This window comes from Salmo trutta, chromosome 10, assembly GCF_901001165.1.
Source record: "Salmo trutta chromosome 10, fSalTru1.1, whole genome shotgun sequence".
Taxonomy (NCBI): domain Eukaryota; kingdom Metazoa; phylum Chordata; class Actinopteri; order Salmoniformes; family Salmonidae; genus Salmo; species Salmo trutta.
This window is the reverse complement of record NC_042966.1, coordinates 243,099-265,512: the sequence shown is the minus strand read 5'-3', so window position 1 is coordinate 265,512 and position 22,414 is coordinate 243,099. Positions and strand designations below refer to the sequence as shown.

General features: G+C 42.2%; 1 protein-coding gene across 3 annotated transcripts in view; it reads left to right on the top strand.

The window, feature by feature from the left end:
- The first annotated feature begins 596 nt into the window (after positions 1 to 596).
- Positions 597 to 22,414, top strand: part of LOC115200913 (intraflagellar transport protein 140 homolog) — a 36,977-nt gene continuing 15,159 nt past the window's right edge. Inside the window, exons 1-4 of one of the 3 annotated variants that reach the window (XM_029764028.1) lie at positions 597 to 628; positions 1,677 to 1,806; positions 2,429 to 2,780; positions 4,216 to 4,303. Coding sequence is in view for 2 of the 3 variants with exons in the window: in XM_029764027.1 (XP_029619887.1) it covers positions 1,774 to 1,806; positions 2,429 to 2,749 (354 nt within the window). In the remaining variant the exon portion in view is untranslated. Of the gene's footprint in view, positions 629 to 723; positions 1,807 to 2,428; positions 2,894 to 4,215; positions 4,631 to 22,414 lie in introns of those variants that run through there. The other 2 variants (XM_029764027.1, XM_029764026.1) reach the window with 2 other exon arrangements.

The following is a 22,414-nucleotide window of genomic DNA, read 5'->3' as shown; positions in this document are numbered from 1 at the left end:
CTTTCTTTCTTTCTCTCGGAGGACCTGAGCCCTAGGACCATGCCTCAGGACTACCTGGCATGATGACTCCTTGCTGTCCCCAGTCCACCTGGCCATGCTGCTGCTCCAGTTTCAACTGTTCTGCCTGCGGCTACGGAACCCTGACCTGTTCACCGGACGTGCTTGTTGCACCCTCGACAACTACTATGATTATTATTATTTGACCATGCTGGTCATTTACGAACATTTTAACATCTTGACCATGTTCTGTTATAATATCCACCCGGCACAGCCAGAAGAGGACTGGCCACCCCTCATAGCCTGGTTCCTCTCTAGGTTTCTTCCTAGGTTTTTGGCCTTTCTCAGGAGTTTTTCCTAGGGAGTTTTTCCCAGCCACCGTGCTTCTTTCACATGCATTGCTTGCTGTTTGGGGTTTTAGGCTGGGTTTCTGTACAGCACTTTGAGATTTCAGCTGATGTACGAAGGGCTATATAAATAAATTTGATTTGATTTGATCAAAGCAGGGACAGAGAGACTGAAAAACAGCTTATATCTCAAGGCCATCAGACTGTTAAACAGCCATCACTAACATTGAGTGGCTGCTGCCAACATACTGACTCAACTCCAGCCACTTTAATAATGGAAAAATGTATGTAATAAATGTATCACTAGCCACTTTAAACAATGCCACTTCATATAATGTTTACATACCCTACATTACTCATCTCATATGTATATACTGTACTCTATACCATCTACTGCATCTTGCCATCTTGATGTAATCACTAGCCACTTTAAACAATGCCACTTATATATGACTGACTATTCCTAATATTATTAGTAAATTGGGTAGTCATAATTTAGGATAATTTAACTCAAATCACTGTTGCCAAAAAAGACTGTTCAATGCAGCACGAGGTGGAGTAGGCTTAGGCTAGGCTGTATCAGATAGGCCTATGTTTCTTTTGCTTTGCACGGGAAAAATGTGGCCTTTTATAAAAACATTTCATACAATTCTACGACACTTTATATGACTGGAGAGATTAGCAGAATCTTTTTTTATATGACTTTCAAGGGACACTGACCCAATGATAAAGACAGTGAATATGCACGCTCACCGGGGGTGTCAGTGCTCGCCATTTATCTATGTCTCGTTTGTGGTGCTGGAATTCTTAGTAGGTAGCCTATGTTTTTTGTGCACATTCTGCAAACAGGCTGGTCCAAGTCATCTGGTTCTCCATTGTCGTTAGGTTTGAAACCGAAATGTGCCCAAAAAAGCCATCTTTTTCACCTCATTCCTCCAATCTACTGTAATAATAAAAAAGGCCAGAGGTGAAGGGCTATCGGATCTATAGGTACCCCCGGTCCCCACTTTTCACCCCACCCCCTCCTCAATGAACTGAATTTGCCTTCAAAGATTATCTCCTATCCACACATATAACGGATTACAGTTTAATAGACAGATTAAGTTAGCAAAACAATACCATATAATAAATAGTTAACACTCCCACTATGTGTAAAGTATATCTACATTAAAATTAAGTAGATAAAACATTTTATAAAAAATTAAAAAGGCTTTTGAAGGTTTTTATTTTCATGATGGTTTTCATCCAAAACCATCAATGTCATGGTTATCCATTTAACATCACAGCCCTATAGTCGTTCTCCCTTGCCTAACACCCCCTGCGTCTTCTCAGAGATCCTAGCTGCAGGCACCAACAGCTCTGTGGAGGATGGTGAGCCAGCCGAACACCAGGATAGAAGGCCCGGGCCCAGTGGAAACTACAGACACCCATGGAGATCGAGGGCATTGTCACCCAGATCCAGGTACACCACTTTACTGCAGTGCTACTGTAACAGTACTCTTCTTGCATTGTGTACAGTCATCGACACGGACTCCAATTTGTAGCACCAGTCATGGAAATTTATTCTGATAGAAACAGCACAAAATTGCACGTCATGCAATGCACGGCTCACCATCCATCTCTGCACTCATGCACTCTGGTTTGGTGCTTGTTCACTGGGATGATTCTAACTTAAACATCCTCGTAAGCAAGCCACGCAGACCAGCCAATAAGAAGCCATGTTGAGTAGGTGAAGGCAAGACAAAACTAAAACCAAAAACCCATTGGCTTAACAATAAAGTGACGAGGTGAATCACCAATATAACCGTGTTACACTACATTATACTGTATTGACACTTGGCCACAACAGAGACAGTGTATTATATCCTCATCCATCACCTTGTTTAGACAGATCCTATCACAATTCATTTACAATGTGTTTTTTAATTTGTCACACCTGGCTTAAAACATTTGATTTCACTGATTGTGATCACAAAACTATCACCATTCTCATAGACAGTGCAGTTATATTAGTGACTATGTTGTTTAAGTTTTACGATAATGTGTTGTCTGATTGATTACAATTGTCTTGTGTGCATTTCCAGTGGGTCTCCAACCTGAGCCTGCTGGCAGCCAACAGTGTGATCACAGTGTTGATCCTCTGTGAGCACGTCATGTCGGCCCACCTCGGCCAGCAGGTGGCAGCTGTGCAGCAGACCCCCTCTCAGCTCAGCCTCACCATGTTCAGCGCCAACTCCCATCTCACCCTGTGCTCAGACATTCACATCAAGGGTGTCTGCATAACCAAGATAACCAACCCCAAAATGTGTCTCGTTACACTAGGTAACCAGCCCATAAATATGTCCCGTCACCAAGGTAACCAGCCAGGGAGGCTATCGAGGAATCTGTTTCTGCTCAATATATGACACTTGAACTGTGTCCATCTCACACAAGCAGGTATGAGTATGTGAGGTGTGTTGAGACGATAACTATAACAATAAGTATATCGATAAGAAAGTAGAAGTTGTTCTAATTCAAGTGAACAGCAGCGTATACACTACAACGATAACTAAAAAAACTATGGAGAATATAACGATAGCTATCGTTGGGATCACTTTCAGAGCGATCCCCCCCCCCCCAACGATACAACGACCCGTTCTATTGAAGCGTTCTAGGTGTGTGAGGAATAGTCGCCCGGAGGGGAGAGGAGATGGGGCAAAGCACACAGTGAGCTTTCCTGAATTACTGGGCATGTGAGCATATTGGTGGCCACATTAATTATAGGACGACTTGGGAGACTAATGATCCACAACAGACAGTGCATCTCAGTATCAGAAGATGCCCATATCTTCATATGGTACAGTTTTCTGACAAAAAACACCATATGAGTGGCCTGTTAATGTACCTTTCTGGACCTTTTAAACTGTTGAGAATAGACCCATAACTGATCCAAATGGTTGCATAATCAAGCCGAGGCAGTTATTTTGGAATGGAACATGCTTTCAGAGCTCAGGGCGTTTTTGCAGTTATTCGCTGCAGTTTACAGCCTACACAATAATTGTGTACTCACTTGAAAACAACAATAGAATTCCTCATTGCGTTGTGTATTTGTAGCCTAGGTCAAAACGTAGGCCTAATCAATAGGGGAGCCCGGGGACTGCAGTGCGCAGCCTGGGGGAACGCACAGTGCATGTGGCATTTCATAATCTGATTACTTTTATTCTTGCACTTTGTCAGGTAAATATGTATAGCCCTAATATTTAGCTAATGAATGGCCTAATATTTAGCACATTTTTAGCTTCTTACTTTGGCTGCACATCTCTAGCCTCTCTCTTTCAGCTGTTCCTGTGCCTAGTAGGCTATAGACTACACAAGCCTACACTATTCCTCTTCTAGTCGAGTTCTAGGAAAAGCTATAGGCTACTATAGCTTGTTAGACATTTATTTTTATAATAGGCCTGTTTGAGGAGAAACAGGCTTGGTTTTGTTACTTTCTGAATGTAAAATACAGCATAGGCCAAACAACCTGTCGGGGAAAGTAGAGAGGAGAGAGAGTGCAGTGCGTTGGTGTGATCACTTTGACCAGTGATGATAACATTGTTGTACTGATGCATTGCAAATGGTTGCATAGGACAGACAGAGTGTTGAGCACAATGAAAAAGAAGATCCTAACTTATTGACAACCTTTAGAAAAAGGGAAATCACCTGCAAACCACTTGAGCAATGAGGCAAGCAATGACGTTTGTTGTTGAATTGCTACCTTTAAATACAAGTTTCTATACCAGTGCACAACACCAGCATGGCACTGCATAACACTATCATAAACACTGTGTTAAGACAGATACTTAGTGTTATTAAGCCCTGTGTGAATCCTCCTCCTGCTCATCCCCAGGATATTTCCCGTGTGAGTCCCAGGTCTTAGCTGTGCTATGAATATCTACACTGTGGAGCCCAATAGGGTCCAGGTCCACACACCACAGGTCAGTCCCCTATCTGAAACCCTCTGCCTATCCATATTCCCTCCCTTCTAACCCTTTTCTGTTCACACTTGATACACACACACACACAGTCATGCATGCACGTGGGAATACATGCGGACACATACACATGCATTCTGCCTCATATGGCTTCAAAACTCACGTCAAATCTATTTCAGTTGATTTTGTTTTGATGTTGTTTTTTGCTGTTGTCTGTAGCCTATATTATAGATAAGCAATGTGTATCTATCTTGCTCTGTCTCCCAGGGCACAGTGAAGCAGATGCTAGCCTTCTCTGAGGCGGAGGGCAACCATGTACCGCTCGGTGTGTGTGTGTGTGTGTGTGTGCGTGCGTGCGTGCGTGCGTGCGTGTGTGTATATATATATATACTGCTCAAAAAAATTAAGGGAACACTAAAATAACATCCTAGATCTGAATGAATGAAATAATCTTATTAAATACTTTTTTCTTTACATAGTTGAATGTGCTGACAACAAAATCACACAAAAATAATCAATGGAAATCCAATTTATCAACCCATGGAGGTCTGGATTTGGAGTCACACTCAAAATTAAAGTGGAAAACCACACTACAGGCTGATCCAACTTTGATGTAATGTCCTTAAAACAAGTCAAAATGAGGCTCAGTAGTGTGTGTGGCCTCCACGTGCCTGTATGACCTCCCTACAACGCCTGGGCATGCTCCTGATGAGGTGGCGGATGGTCTCCTGAGGGATCTCCTCCCAGACCTGGACTAAAGCATCCGCCAACTCCTGGACAGTCTGTGGTGCAACGTGGTGTTGGTGGATGGAGGGAGACATGATGTCCCAGATGTGCTCAATTGGATTCAGGTCTGGGGAACGGGTGGGCCAGTCCATAGCATCAATGCCTTCCTCTTGCAAGAACTGCTGACACACTCCAGCCACATGAGGTCAAGCATTGTCTTGCATTAGGAGGAACCCAGGGCCAACCACACCAGCATATAGTCTCACAAGGGGTCTGAGGATCTCATCTCGGTACCTAATGGCAGTCAGGCTACCTCTGGCGAGCACATGGAGGGCTGTGCGGCCCCCCAAAGAAATGCCACCCCACACCATGACTGAGTCACCACCAAACCTGTCATGCTGGAGGATGTTGCAGGCAGCAGAACGTTCTCCACGGCGTCTCCAGACTCTGTCACGTCTGTCACATGTGCTCAGTGTGAACCTGCTTTCATCTGTGAAGAGCACAGGGCGCCAGTGGCGAATTTGCCAATCTTGGTGTTCTCTGGCAAATGCCAAACTTCCTGCACGGTGTTGGGCTGTAAGCACAACCCCCACCTGTGGACGTCGGGCCCTCATACCACCCTCATGGAGTCTGTTTCTGACCGTTTGAGCAGACACATTCACATTTGTGGCCTGCTGGAGGTCATTTTGCAGGGCTCTGGCAGTGCTCCTCCTGCTCCTCCTTGCACAAAGGCGGAGGTAGCGGTCCTGCTGCTGGGTTTTTGCCCTCTTACGGCCTCCTCCACGTCTCCTGATGTACTGGCCTGTCTCCTGGTAGCGCCTCCATGCTCTGGACACTACGCTGATTGACACAGCAAACCTTCTTGCCACAGCTCGCATTGATGTGCCATCCTGGATGAGCTGCACTACCTGAGCCACTTGTGTGGGTTGTAGACTCCGTCTCATGCTACCACTAGAGTGAAAGCACCGCCAGCATTCAAAAGTGACCAAAACATCAGCCAGGAAGCATAGGAACTGAGAAGTGGTCTGTGGTCACCACCTGCAGAACCACTCCTTTATTGGGGGTGTCTTGCTAATTGCCTATAATTTCCACCTGTTGTCTATTCCATTTGCACAACAGCATGTGACATTTATTGTCAATCAGTGTTGCTTCCTAAGTGGACAGTTTGATTTCACAGAAGTGTGATTGACTTGGAGTTACATTGTGTTGTTTAAGTGTTCCCTTTATTTTTTTGAGCAGTATATATATGATTTTCTGGAGTCCCAGCCACATTTGTCTTGTGTCTGAGCCATTGAATTGTGACTCCACTTTGTCCCTGTACTGTCGTTTAGTCATCATCTTTGCACAAACATCCATTGAGCTATTCAAATAATTGTTGATAAGGACGATTTTTCCCCCCATCACTCACAGCCAAAAATATTGAAATGTTATATTCATCCAATGTTTGCCATGTTTTTAGATGACGTTATGATGTTGTTGCTGCTCCCTGTGCGCATGTGGTGTAGAATGGCTGACATTTTACGTGCTCCTAACCAACTGTGCTATTTTGTGAGTTTTTTTGTGTTGTTTGTAACTTATTTTGTACATAATGTTGCTGGTACCGTCTATTATGTCCAAAAATAACTTCTGGACATCAGAACAGCGATTACTCACCTCGAACTGGAATAAGCTTTTTCCTTTAACGAGTCCGACTCGAATTATATACTGCTTTCTCGGGAACAGGCCCAAATCCCCATCATTTGCGTGAACAAAAGACAGAGAAAAAGGGAGCAGAGGTCGTGCTGCCTTCAGAGAATTCGTACGCAAGTGAGTAAACACCCACTGCCATCCGTTCTATTGGCCAACGTGCAATTATTGGAAAATTAAATCTATGACCTACGATCAAGATTATCTTACCAACAGGACATTAAAAACTGTAGTATCTTATGTTTCACTGAGTCGTGGCTGAACGATGACATGGATAATCTAGAGCTGGCGGGATTTCTGTGCACCAGCAAAACAGAGAAGCTACAGCTGGTGCGCGATGTCTAATATTAAAGAAGTCTTGAGGTATTGCTCGTCTGATGTAGAGTACCTCATGATAAGCTGTAGAGCACACTATCTACCAAGAGAGTTCTCATCTATATTATTCATAGCCGTCTATTTACCACCACAAACCAATGCTGGCACTAAGACCGCACTCAACCAACTGTATAAGGCCATAAACAAACAAGAAAATGCTCATCCAGAAGCGGCGCTCCTAGTGGCCGTGGACTTTGATGCAGGCAAACTTAAATCTGTTTTACCTAATTTCTACCAGCATGTCACGTGCAACCAGAGGAAAAAAAACTCTAGACACAGAGATGCATCCAAAACTCGCCCCTGCCCTCCATTTGGCAAATCTGACCATAATTTGATCCTCCTGATTCCTGCTTACAAGCAAAAACTAAAGCATGAAGTACCAGTAACTGGCTCAATTCGGAAGTGGTCAGATGACACAGATGCTACGCTACAAGACTGTTTTGCTAGCACAGACTGGAATATGTTCCGGGCATTGAGGAGTACACCACCTCAGTCATCGGTTTCATCAATAAGTGCATCGACAATGTCGGCCCCACAGTGACCGTGCATACATATCCCAACCAGAAGCCATGGGTTACAGGCAACATCCACATCGAGCTAAAGGCTAGAGCTATCGCTTTCAAGGAGCGTGACACTAATCCGAACGCTTATAATAAATCCTGCTATGCCCTCAGACGAACAATCAAACAAGCAAAGCGTCAATACAGGATTAAGATTGAATCCTACTACACCGGCTCTGATGCTCGTCGGATGTGGCAGGGTTTGAAAACTATTACAGACTACAAAGGGAAACCCAGACACGAGCTGCCCAGTGACGCGAGCCTACCAGACGAGCTAAATGCCTTTTATGCTCGCTTCAAGGCAAGCAATACTGAAGCACACCAGCTGTTCTGGAAGACTGTGTGTAACGCTCTTTGTAACCGATGTGAGCAAGACTTTTAAACAGGTCAACATTCACAAAGCCACGGGGCCAGACGGATTACCAGGACGTGTACCCAAAGCATGCGCGGACCAACTGGCAAGTGTCTTCACTGACATTTTCAACCTCTCCCTGACCTGACCTGTAGTCTGTAATACCTACTTGTTTCAAGCAGACCACCATAGTTCCTGTGCCCAAGGAAGCGAAGGTAACCTTCCTAAATCATTACCGCCCTGTAGCACTCACGTCGGTAGCCATGAAGTTCTTTGAAAGGCTGATCATGGCTCACATCAACAGCATCCTCCAGGATACCCTAGACCCACTCCAATTCGCATACCGCCCCAAGAGATCCACAGATGACGCAATCTCTATCACACTCCACACTTCATTTTCCCACCTGGACAAAAGGAACACCTGTGTGAGAATTCTGTTCATTGACTACTGCTCAGCGTTCAACACCATAGTGCCCACATAGCTCATCACTAAGCTAAGAACCCTGGGACTAAACACCTCCCTCTGCAACTGGATTTTGGACTTACTGACGGACCACCCCCAGGTGGTAAGGGTAGGCAACAACACATCTGCCACACTGACCCTCAACACAGGGGCCCCTCAGCAGTGTGTCCATAGTCACCTCCTGTACTCCCTATTCACCAATGACTGCATGGCCAAACACGACTCCCAACACCATCATTAATTTTGCTGACGACACAACAGTGGTAGGCCTGACAACGATGAGACAGCCTATAGGGAGGTCAGAGACCTTGGAGTGTGATGCCCGGACAACAACCTCTCCCTCAATGCGAGCAAGACAAGGGAGCTGATCGTGGACTACAGGAAAAGACGGGCCGAACAGGCCCCCATTAACATCGACGGAGCTGTATTGGAGCGGGTCGAGAGTTTCAAGTTCCTTGGTGTCCACATCACCAACGAACTATCATGGTCCAAACATACCAAGACAGTCGTGAAGAGGGCACGACAACACCTTTTCCCCCTCAGGAGACTGAAAAGATTTGGCATGGGTACCCAGATCCTCAAAACGTTCTACAGCTGCACCATCGAGAGCATCCTGACCGGTTGCATCACCGCCTGATATGGCAACTGCTCAGCATCTGACCGAAAGGCACTACAGAGGGTAGAGCATATGGCCCAGTACATCACTGGAGCCAAGCTTCTTGCCATCAGGACCCACAGTTGAAGTCGGAAGTTTACATTCACCTTAGCCAAATATATTTAAACTCAGTTTTTCACAATTCCTGACATTTAATCCTTGTAAAAATTCCCTTTCTTAGGTCAGTTAGGATCCCCACTTTATTTTAAGAATGTGACATGTCAGAATAATAGTAGAGAGAATTATTTATTTCAGCTTTTATTTCTTTCATCATATTCCCAGTGGGTCAGAAGTTTATTTACACTCAATTAGTGTTTGATAGCATTGCCTTTAAATTGTTTAACTTGGGTCAAACGTTTCAGGTAGCTTTCCACAAGCTTCCCACAATAAGTTGGGTGAATTTTGTCCCATTCCTCCTGACAGAGCTGGAGTATCTGAGTCAGGTTTGCAGGCCTCCTTGCTCGCACACGCTTTTTCAGTTCTGCCCACAAATTTTGTATAGGTTTGAGGTCAGGGCTTTGTGATGGCCACTCCAATACCTTAACTTTTTTGTCCTTAAGCCATTTTGCCACAACTTTGGAAGTATGCTTGGGGTCATTGTCCATTTGGAAGACCCATTTGCGACAAAGCTTTAACTTCCTGACTGATGTCTTGAGATGTTGCTTCAATATATCCACATAATGTTCCTTCGTCATGATGCCATCTATTTTGTGAAGTGCACCAGTCCCTCCTGCATCAAAGCACCCCCACAACATGATGCTACCACCCCCGTGCTTCACGGATGGGATGGTGTTCTTCGGCTTGCAAGCATCCCCCTTTTTCCTCCAAACATCACGATGGTCATTATGGCCAAACATTTCTATTTTTGTTTCATCAGACCAGAGGACATTTCTCCAAAAAGTACGATCTTTGTCCCCATGTGCAGTTGCAAACCATAGTCTGGCTTTTTATTGCGGTTTTGGAGCAGTGGCTTCTTCCTTGCTGAGTGGCCTTTCAGGTTATATCAAGATAGGACTCGTTTTACTGTGGATATAGATACTTTTGTACCTGTTTCCTCCAGCATCTTCACAAGGTCCTTTGCTGTTGTTCTAGGATTAATTTGCACTTTTCGCACCAAAATACGTTCATCTCTAGGACACAGAACACGTCTCCTTCCTGAGTGGTATGGCAGGTGCGTGGTCCCATGGTGTTTATACTTGCATACTATTGTTTGTACAGATGAATGTGGTACCTTCGGGCATTTAGAAATTGCTCCCAAGGATGAACCAGACCTCTGGAGGTCTACAATTTTTTTTCTGAGATCTTGGCTGATTTCTTTTGATTTCCCCATGATGCCAAGCAAAGAGGCACTGAGTTTGAAGGTAGGCCTTGAAATACATCCACAGGTACACCTCCAATTGACTCAAATTATGTAAATTAGCCTATCAGAAGCTTCTAAAGCCATGACATAATTTTCTGGAATTTTCCAAGCTGTTTAAAGGCCCTGTCAACTTAATGTATGTAAACTTCTGACCCACTGGAATTGTGATACAGTGAATTATAAGTGAAATAATCTGTCTGTAAACAATGTTTGGAAAAATGACTTGTGTCATGCACGAAGTAGTTGTCCTAACCGAGTTGCCAAAACTATAGATTGTTAACAAGAAATTTGTGGAGTGCTTGAAACACTTAGGTTGGAGTCATTAAAACTAATTTATGTAAACCTAGGCTTCAACTGTACATTCTAAGTTATTTCAATGGGTCTTTCTCCATTCTGATTGTTTTATACTGTTCAATTCAACTTCAACAAAAATTATTTTCATCAATTTCTGCATTTCCTGCACTCATTTCAGGTCATTTCCACACTGCCAGGTAGGGCTGCACGATATGGGAAAACAATCTAGGCCTTATTTTTAACTAAATGTTGCAATTGCAATTTGACTTGCAATTTAGAACACGTGGGTGAACTGTTGGAATCATGGAAATAGAATGATTGTCGTAATTTAGTTATCATTAGAAAGATTGGTATACCGCCATCGAGCTGTAGGCCTAAGAGCGCATCTTATTTATTCCTAATACCGTAATTTATTCTTGATCCCTAGTAGTTTCCACAACTAAGTCAAATGTCTTCCACAGATCTGACTTCCCCTTTCCCTTCTGAGCAACCAGTAAACATTCACCCGGTTCGAGTTTGTTTTTTACGTCCTCCAGCATCCATTTTGCTGTCGACATTACTGTATTCGGAGTATGTTATAACCAATTTATTGATGTGATTATGATATGCTATAGGTCAGGCCATATTGGTCACATGCATGCGATACTTACATGTTTCACGTAAAGAGAGGGAATAGGGAATGTTTTTCCTAAACAAATTATAGATTTCGCTAGCAGAACTTTACAATCAGAAGCAAGTAAGAAACTAAATGGCTAAAACGATGTTGCAGCTTCAAAACAGACAGCGCAGTAAACACTTGCTGTGCTGTGGTGCCTTTTCGCTGCAGTAGGGAGGAGAGCGAGACAACGTTTGCCAGTCACACAGGCACTCGCTGTCTTTTTTTAAACACAGTGTGACCATCTGACTCTTTTTTGTGTCTTTTTTTGAGTCATTTGTGTATCTTAACCTCTCTAGGGTATGTGGGACGAAATCGTCCCACCTACTCAACAGCCAGTGGAATCCCGTGGCGCGATATTCAAATACCTTAGAAATGCTATTACTTCAATTTCTCAAACATAGGACTATTTTACACCATTTTAAAGACAAGACTCTCGTTAATCTAACCACACTGTCCGATTTCATTAGATTATGTCAGCAGAGTACCCAGCCAGAAATAATCAGACACCCATTTTTCAAGCTAGCATATAATGTCACATAAACCCAAACCACAGCTAAATGCAGCACTAACCTTTGATGATCTTCATCAGATGACACTCCTAGGACATTATGTTATACAATACATGCATGTTTTGTTCAATCAAGTTCATATTTATATCAAAAAACAGCTTTTTACATTAGCATGTGACGTTCAGAACTAGCATATCCACCGCAAACTTCCGGTGAATTTACTAAATTACTCACGATAAATGTTCACAAAAAGCATAACAATTATTTTAAGAATTATAGATACAGAACTCCTTTATGCAATCGCTATGTCCGATTTTAAAATAGCTTTTCGGCAAAAGCACATTTTGCAATATTCTGAGTAGATAGCTCGCCATCACGGGCTAGCTATTTTGAACCCCACCAAGTTTGGCCCTCACCAAACTCAAATTTACTATAATAAAAATTGGATTACCTTTGCTGTTCTTCGTCAGAATGCACTCCCCAGGACTTCTACTTCAATAACAAATGTTGGTTTGGTTCAAAATAAACCATAGTTATGTTCAAATATCCTCTGTTTTGTTCGTGCGTTCAAGACACTATCCGAAGGGTGACGTGCCCGATGCGTTTCGTGACAAAAAAAATCAAAATATTCCATTACCGTACTTCGAAGCATGTCAACCGCTGTTTAAAATCAATTTTTATGCGATTTTTCTCGTAAAAAAGCGATAATATTCCGACCGGGAAACCCTGTTTTCGTTCAAAGACGAAAAAATTAAAACATGGTGTCGCCTCGTGCACGCGCCCCCAGTCTCATTGTTCTCTGATCGACCACTATCCAAATGCGCTACTGTTTTTCAGCCAGGGCCTGCAAAGGCATCATTCAACGTTTTGCCGCCTTCTGAGAGCCTATGGGAGCCGTAGGAAGTGTCACGTTACAGCAGAGATCCTCAGTTTTCAATAAAGAGAGTGTAGAAGCCCAAGAAATGGTCAGAGAGGGCACTTCCTGTAAGGAATCTTCTCAGGTTTTTGCCTGCCATATGAGTTCTGTTATACTCACAGACACCATTCAAACAGTTTTAGAAACTTTAGGGTGTTGTCTATCCAAATCAAACAATTATATGCATATTCTAGTTTCTGGGCAGTAGTAATAACCAGATTAAATCGGGTACGTTTTTTTATCCGGCCGTGCAAATACTGCCCCCTACCCTAGAGAGTTTAATTATTTAATCAAACAGTGTGCTTAAAGCGTCAGACAAACTCAGTGCATATGTAGTTGATTTTCAAACACATAGGGTGTCTCTGTCTATATATGGAAAAATACATTTAACCTTTCTGGCACAGGCGTTCCGCTAGCGACCCACCTCGACAACATCCGGTGAAATGCAGAGCGCCAAATTCAAAATACAGAAATAGTCATAAATAACATTCATAAAAAATACAAGTGTTATACATCGGCTTAAAGATGAACTGCTTCTTAATCCAGCCGCTTTGTCAGATTTCAAAAAGGCTTTACGGTGAAAGCATACAATGTGATTATCTGAGGACAGCGCCCCGCTTACAAAAGCATGCAAACATTTTACAACCAAGTAAAGGAAAAGTCAGAAATAGCGATAAAATTAATCACTTACCTTTGAAGATCTTCATATGGTTGCAGTCACGAGTCCCAGCTACACAGTAAATGTTTGTTTTGTTTGATAAAGTCCCTCTTTATATCCCAAAAACTCAGTTTTGTTGGCGCATTTTGTTCAGTAATCCACTGGCTCAAAGGCGGTCAAAACATGCAGACGAATACATGCAAATAGTACTAGTAAAGTTCGTTGAAACATGTCAAACGATGTTTATAATTCATCCTCAGGTTGTCAATTGTCTAAATAATTGATAATATTTCAACCGGACAATAGCGTCTTCAATAGAAAGGAAAAACAACGAAGGGCGCGCACTCGGTCACACGCGCAAACCAGCTCTGCATTCTTCCTCAGTCCACAGACAGAAAGGTCTCATCCTTCTTCATTTTTCAGAAAACAAGCCTGAAACAATGTCTAAAGACTGTTGACATCTAGTGGAAGCCATAGGAACTGCAATCTGGGTCTTAACCCATTAGATACTCTATAGACATTCAATTGAAAATACCCACATTAAAAAATCCCACTTCCTGGATGGATTTTCCTCAGGTTTCGCCTGCCATATCAGTTCTGTTATACTCACAGACATTATTTTAAGTTTTGGAAACTTTAGAGTGTTTTCTATCCAAATCTACCAATTATATTCGTATCCTAGCTTCTGGGCCTGAGTAACAGGCAGTTTACTTTGGGCACGCTTCTCATCCAGACATCAAAATACTGCCCCCAAGCCATAAGAAGTTAAACATTTCGACTAATTGATTGGTCGAAAGAACAGGACAACTCTCGGTCGACCAAGATTTTTTTTTGCCAGGGACAGCCCAAGTATCGTGATAATATTGTATCTTGAGGTCCCTGGCAATTCCCAGCCCGTGTGTGTGTGTGTGTGTGTGTGTGTGTGTGTGTGTGTGTGTGTGTGTGTGTGTGTGTGCGTGTGTGTGTGTGTGTGTGTGTGTGTGTGTGTGTGTGTGTGTGTGCGTGCTGTATGTTATGGTAAGGAGATGTGCTTCTCTAAACACATGGTAACACACAAATCCCTTGTCCCTGTTTGTTTCTAAAGGAGTGCCATTTCCATCCCATTCATTCAGCCAAACAGAGAAATAAGTCAGAGAGAGGGTGTGTGTCATCTATAGACTCTGGGCACTCCAATCCTAACTTCCCCAGGAGGACTGCTTTGAGCACGTATTCAAATACATCTGAAAACACAAACATAAGGGGAAATAGCATATCCTAGCTAGCCGGATATGACACTGAGTTTAATAGGTGTGATGACGGTTTCAGTAAGTTCCACAAGGACAGCTATTTCTACTGCCAATATTTTTTTCAAAGGATAGTCACTGGAGGCATTGTGTTCGATTCCTGCGTATCCCCACTCACAGGATGATGCACTTCCTGTTCTGTGTGACCACTGACCAATAACCTGTAGTAAATTATTCTGCTTATCTGCATGGAAATGACCATTGCACTGCCAAGGTGGTTAAGAGTGTTGGGCCAGTAAACAACAGATGCTGGTTCCAATCCCAGAGTTGACTAGGTGAAAAATCCATCTCTACCATGCACTTAACCCTAATTGCTCCTGTAAGTCACTCTGGAAAAGAACGTCTGCTAAATGACTCAAATGTAAAAAAGTCCTAGCAGTGTTTCTTTACTCAGAACAGATCAAATATGGGGTATTTCTAAAGATAGGCTGACCTATATTGTTTGATACTACCAACTCTAATCCTAGTCTAAATGCAAATTGAGCCTTACAGCAGCGCATAAAACGATCAGTTAATGAGATATTTTATGTAAATCTAATGAACATTTTAAGTTGATAAGATTTAGAGATGTTAAGGGTTAACCGAAAATACATTTGACATGTCATGCTTATCAGTCTGTAGGTTGATTTGCATAATTGAATGGAATTCAATTTCTGTCAGAATTTTACAAATCTCATCAGTCATAAAACAGGAGCAGCACGAAGCAGCTAACGACAACAGCTAAGCTAGCAACCGAAAAAGTTTCACAGCATTTATCTCCTTTTCTACTAGTTTTCATATCAACTTTCTTTTGTTGTCCAGAAACCAAAGGCACAATCCTAGTCATATTAACAACTTGCTTCAAATTTACATTTTTCCTCTTTCTAAGTTTCTAACGGAGATGTTCATCTCTGTCACATGAAATGGCTTGTGTAAGGTACTTCTTTTAGGACAGTGTTTTCTCACAAATTCATTACAGTAGTTCAATAATACGAGAGGCTTGCTATTGTCACATGTTTTTTAAGCTATTAATGGAAAATGTCCGCTCGTTCCATGCACAGTATAGTATTTTCTGTTGGTCACATCATTTTACTGTTTGGAATGAATTTGACCATTTGTTAACCAGTTAACGTAGGTTGGTTAGTTGGCAACAAAATTGACCAACATTTGCATACCTAATAAGATTAGCTATACCTCAACTTAATAGGTCTGTCATTCATAGTCTAAACTCATATAACTCAGGGGTTTTCAAGCGGGGGTCTGCGGACGTACTGCAGGGGGGGCCACGGAAATAAATATATATATATATATATATACACACTAAAATAAATGGAAAATATATATATTTTTAATTTCAACGTCTTTATGAATATCGCTAGCAACAACATAACAGACACATTTTGAATGACATATCTACAGTAGAAAATAGGAGAATATCTTCTTTGTAATGAATTCACTTTATTTCACAACTCCTAATATTGAGCAAATTACACTAATTTGTATTTACATTTATTATGAATCCCCATTAGCTGCTGACTAGGAAGCAGCTACTCTTCCTGGTGTCCAGCAAAATTAAGGCAGTTTATACAATATTAAAAACACTACAATACATTCACAGACTGTGTGCCCTCAGGCCCCTACTCCACCACTACCACATACAGTGGGGGAAAAAAGTATTTGATCCCCTGCTGATTTTGTACGTTTGCCAACTGACAAAGAAAGGATCAGTCTATAATTTTAATGGTAGGTTTATTTGAACAGTGAGAGACAGAATAACAACAAAAATATCCAGAAAAACGCATGCCAGAAATGTTATGAAATGATTTGCATTTTAATGAGGGAAATAAGTATTTGACCCCCTCTCAATCAGAAATATTTCTGGCTCCCAGGTGTCTTTTATACAGAGATTAGGAGCACACTCTTAAAGGGAGTGCTCCTAACCGCAGTTTGTTACCTATAAAAAAGACACCTGTCCACAGAAGCAATCAATCAATCAGATTCCAAACTCTCCACCATGGCCAAGACCAAAGAGCTCTCCAAGGATGTCAGGGACAAGATTGTAGACCTACACAAGGCTGGAATGGGCTACAAGACCATCGCCAAGCAGCTTGGTGAGAAGGTGACAACATTTGGTGCGATTATTCGCAAATGGAAGAAACACAAAAGAACTGTCAATATCCCTCGGCCTGGGGCTCCATGCAAGATCTCACCTCGTGGAGTTGCAATGATCATGAGAACGGTGAGGAATCAGCCCAGAACTACACAGGAGGATCTTGTCAATGATCTCAAGGCAGCTGGGACCATAGTCACCAAGAAAACAATTGGTAACACACTACGCCGTGAAGGACTGAAATCCTGCAGCGCCCGCAAGGTCCCCCTGCTCAAGAATACATATACATGCCCGTCTGAAGTTTGCCAATGAACATCTGAATGACTCAGAGGACAACTGGTGAAAGTGTTGTGGGCAGATGAGACCAAAATAGAGGTCTTTGACATCAACTCAACTCGCCGTGTTTGGAGGAGGAGGAATGCTGCCTATGACCCCAAGTCAAACATGGAGGTGGAAACATTATGCTTTGGGGGTGTTTTTCTGCTAAGGGGACAGGACAACTTCACCGCATCAAAAGGACGATGGACGGGGCCATGTACCGTCAAATCTTGGGTGAGAACCTCCTTCCCTCAGCCAGGGCATTGAAAATGGGTCGTGGATGGGTATTCCAGCATGACAATGACCCAAAACACACGGCCAAGGCAACAAAGGAGTGGCTCTAGAAGAAGCACATTTTAAGGTCCTGGAGTGGCCTAGCCAGTCTCCAGACCTTAATCCCATAGAAAATCTGCGGAGGGAGCTGAAGGTTCGAGTTGACAAACGTCAGCCTTGAAACCTTAATTACTTGGAGAAGATCTGCAAAGAGGAGTGGGACAAAATCCCTCCTGAGATGTGTGCAAACCTGGTGACCAACTACAAGAAACGTCTGACCTCTGTGATTGCCAGCAAGGGTTTTGCCACCAAGTTCTAAGTCATGTTTTGCAGAGGGGTCAAATACTTATTTCCCTTATTAAAATGTTCATCTATTTATAACATTTTTGACATGCGTTTTTCTGGATTTTTTTGTTGTTATTCTGTTTCTCACTGTTCAAATAAACCTACTATTAAAATTATAGACTGATCATTTCTTTGTAAGTGGGCAAACGTACAAAATCAGCAGGGGGTCTAATACTTTTTTCCCCCCACTGAATATACAGTACAAAATCCATGTGTGCGTATGTTATCGTGTGTGTGTATGCTTGTGTCTGTGCCTATGTTTGTGTTGCTTCACTGTCCCCACTGTTCCGTAAGGTGGTTTTTTTTATCTGTTTTTTTAGGTCAAAGTTTACTCATTGAAGCTAGTTACTTACTGGAGTATCGGACAGTGGTCGCATTCCCATGCTCAGACGTTACATTCATCAACCATTGGTTTCGTGCCACATAATCAACTGTGCCGTCAGGCATCGGATTGCTATAACATGATGTGATTAGCTAAAATATCAATATTTGAAATGCGCCAGCAACGCTTGGGCAGAGGAACGCAGCCATAGGCTTTGAAAAAGCACCCTTGAGTGCCGCTGGCTGCTGGTAAGCTTTCTTGAGGTAATACATTTAAAAAACATTACAAATACATGGCTAACCTTTGTTTAACCAAATAAACGGCTGCTATTAGCGAAAAGGTGTGTGGTGTTACCTTTCTATCAAATAGGCTATGTTAGAGTTTACTCTTTTAATTATAATGTGGGGAGGTAAAAAATAAAATAAACTATCGACCATATCTATTCATTTTCAAATGTTGATTACTTCTTCTTGCCATTCACCTGATGATAAGACAAGGCATGTGAAAAAATGTATGTTTTATTAACGTACACTGAGTGTACAAAACATTAGGAACACCTTCCAAATATTGAGTTGCACCTCTTTACCCTCAGAACAGCCTCAATTCGTTGGGGAATGGACCCTACAAGGTGTTGAAAGTGTTCCACAGGGATGCTGGCCCATGTTGACTCCAATGCTTCCCACAGTTGTGTCAAGTTGTCTCGATGTCCTTTGGGTTGTGGACCATTCTTTATACACACGGAAACTGTTGAGCGTTAAAAACCCAGCAGTGTTGCAGTTCTTGACACACTCAAACCGGTGCGCCTGGCACCTACTACCATCAATAAGGGATTATAGCATTCACCTGGATTTACCTGGTCAGTCTGTCATGGAAAGAGCAGGTGTTCCTAATGTTATGTACACTCTGGGTCGCCGGGTTTGTCTGGGCAGTGGTCCCTGGATAAGAAAAGGTTGAAGACCCCTTGAAGACTGCCTCTCTCTCTGAGACATACTGAAGTAGTATGTCATACTGATGCAGTATGTCAGCTACAGTGTGGAATATCTCTCCTCAGTCCAGAACTTCAGTGCTATTTCCTGTCATTCATGTTGTCCTTGTCCATGTGATACGCTACAGGGTTATCGCTCCAAGCCTTCATTTACTAAATTTCCATTGCCGTCGTCCATCTATTTACAGGGGTAATGCTTCATCTTTTCCATTACCGAGTCAGTAAAAACACTTAAAGAAATCTCCAGAAGTATAGCTAGACTGATTATGGCAATGGTCATCAGTACAGTGATTGTTGTAGTGAAGTCACAAGTTTTGTACTGTATCTCTTAGGCAAAGCTATAACTTTCTTTATGAGAAAAAATGTACACTAGTCTAACACTATTTAATAGGTCACACAATATGTCTTGGTATTTTGACAATGCTTATCTGTGATTGTGAGTTAGCCTATAAATTTAGTTAACGTATAGGCTATTTCATAGAATTTTTTGTAGATGCGTGACTCCTTCAAAGCACTTTACCCTTCACTATAAGCTTAATTTAGGGTCAACTGTCTCAGTATTGCCTGATACAATATAGAGCCTTTTCTCTAGATTAGCTATAGGAAACACTTGGGTGTAGATCAAGAGGACCACTGTGTAACATAGGCTAATTACTTTTACAACTGTAATGTATTGTGTTCATCGTTCATCAGTATGCAGCCCTAATGAATTTGAGTTTTTAGACTCTTGCCACAGTTTTTTTAAGATAATCCAATAATTTTAAGTATTTTCGAACCATTACCCTCCCTCATAGAATTTAATAAAAAGTATATGTTTGAAGAAACCACGAAAAATTGCAGGCGGCCTATATACTTTTAGTTACACTAAATATTTATTTATTGAAAACAATCAATGGCAAAGGAATATTGGGGCACTTTCTCGTCTCTTCTATGTGCTTCTCTGCTTCACCTACTCAATCATCCTTCTCCTCTTTGGTCGCCTCTTCCAAGACCATCTCCTTCTGCTCCTTCATCTCCTCCAAGCACCTTGGAGGAGATGACTTGTTCTCAACTTGCCTACCTGGTTAAATAAAGGTGAAATAAATAAAATAAATTAAACCTGCACCTCCTCATGCTCCAGGCTGCCATACTGCTCGTGGTACCCTTGGACGAGCCCCTGTGTGCCTCTTCCTCCACCTCTGTCTGCTCCACCTTCCAAGCGCAGACTCTCCAGGTGGCCTGCAGCTTCTGGGCATGGTCAAACACCTCGTCCCTCTTGGGCTGCAGCTCCTCTGCCTTATCAATGATGTTTGTTAGTAAGCCAGTGCATTGGTCCAGTCTTTCCTCCTTAGCCAGGAAAACGTTCTCCAGCTTGGGCAGGTTGTCAGTTTTTCCCCTCCAGTTAGATGTGAGAGACATATTGCAGTAATTATATTAATAAATTAAGACAATGCATCAGAATCAAACTTCAATCTTAGGTATCATGTCTTCTTACCTGGGCGCAGATCCTCAGGTGCATGTTGTACAGAATCATGACGAAGCGGTGATCCATTCCAGGGCCAGCCCTAGAAGAATCCTCTGGGGTAGCAAATGCTGTTGGTCGTATGCGAGTCATGCAGGGTATGACTATGGCAGGGGCAGCCATAGGGGCCAAATCCAGGGCAGTGAAGCCAGGGGGTGGGCAGCAAGTGTTTGAACCAAAACAAACCAATTGAACCAAAACAATTCAGAATTGGATTCTTTGACCAAAATGATCTATCGTCATGGTTAGTTGGCAACACTAAGCAAAATGGAATTTTGATAAAAAGCTGGTGTTAGGAGACTTAAGTTAGGGTCAGCTGATGACTTACACTGCAATTCATGTCTTTCCTTCCGTCACATCAAAGCCAATCTAACACAAACTTCAATGACACTTCACTCTAAATTGTCTACTCTAAATCTACTCTAAATTATGGTTTGTGAAGTTTTGCATGGGTTTTTACTTTGTGTTGCCAATATTTTGTCTTGCCACAAATACCAGAATTTATAAGAATCCTGGACATCCTACACAATAGAACAGTAATTTAAAAAGACAACACTAGACATTATTGCATTTGTCTTATTTATTATTATTTTCATGCATACTCATTGAAAGTGACTACTCCACAAACGGCTGATTTCTTTGCAGCAATATGATATAAGATCATTATTTTAACCTGTTACATCTAGGGGGCAGTAATTTCACGGCTGGATAAAAAACGTACCCGATTTAATCTGATTATTAGTCCTGCCCAGAAACTGGAATATGCATATAATTATTAGCTTTGGAGAGAAAACACTCCAAAGTTTCTGAAACTGTTTGAATGGTGTCTGTGAGTATAACAGAACTCCTATGGCAGGCAAAAACCTGAGATGCTTCTGTTCAGGAAGTACCCTGTCTGAACATTTCTTGCCCTTCTTTATTATCTCTGTCGTTTACAAAGGATCTCTGCTCTTACGTGACACTTCTCACGTCAACAATGGAGTCTCACAGCCCGGGAAAAACAGGAATGATGTCATTCAAAGCCCTGGCTGAAGCACACGAGAGCAAATGCTGAGTGGTCAGTCAATGGACTAAGCCTTAGGCGCGTGACACGCCCCGCCCCCGGCTTTTGGTTTTTTCCTCAGTTTACAGACAGGCAGATTCCCGGTCGGAATATTATCGCTTCTCTACGAGATAAATTGCATAAATATTGGTTTTAAACAGCGGTTGACATGCTTCGAAGTACGGTAATGGAATATTTCGAATTTTTTTGTCATATTTTGCGTCATGCTCGTGGCCGAGATTTAGCGTTGGGATAGTGTCTAGAACGCACGAACAAAACGTCGCTGTTTGGATATAACGATGGATTATTTGGGACCAAACCTACATTTGTTATTGAAGTAGAAGTCCTGGCAGTGTATTCTGATGAAGAACAAGCAAGGTAAGAACATTTTTCTTATAGGAAATGTGATTTTGGTGAAGGCTACACTGGGTGGGTGTCTAAATAGCTAGCCCTGTAACGCCGGGCTATGTACTTACATTATTGCAAAATGTGCTTCATCCGAAAAGCTATTTTAAAATCGGACATATCGAGTGCATAGAGGAGTTCTGTATCTATAATTCTTAAAATAATTGTTATGCTTTTTGTGAACGTTTATCGTGAGTAATTTAGTAAAATCACCGGAAGTGTTCGGTGGGAATGCTAGTTCTGAACGTCACATGCTAATGTAAAAAGCTGGTTTTTGATATAAATATGAACTTGATTGAACAGACATGCATGTATTGTATAACACAATGTCCTAGGTGT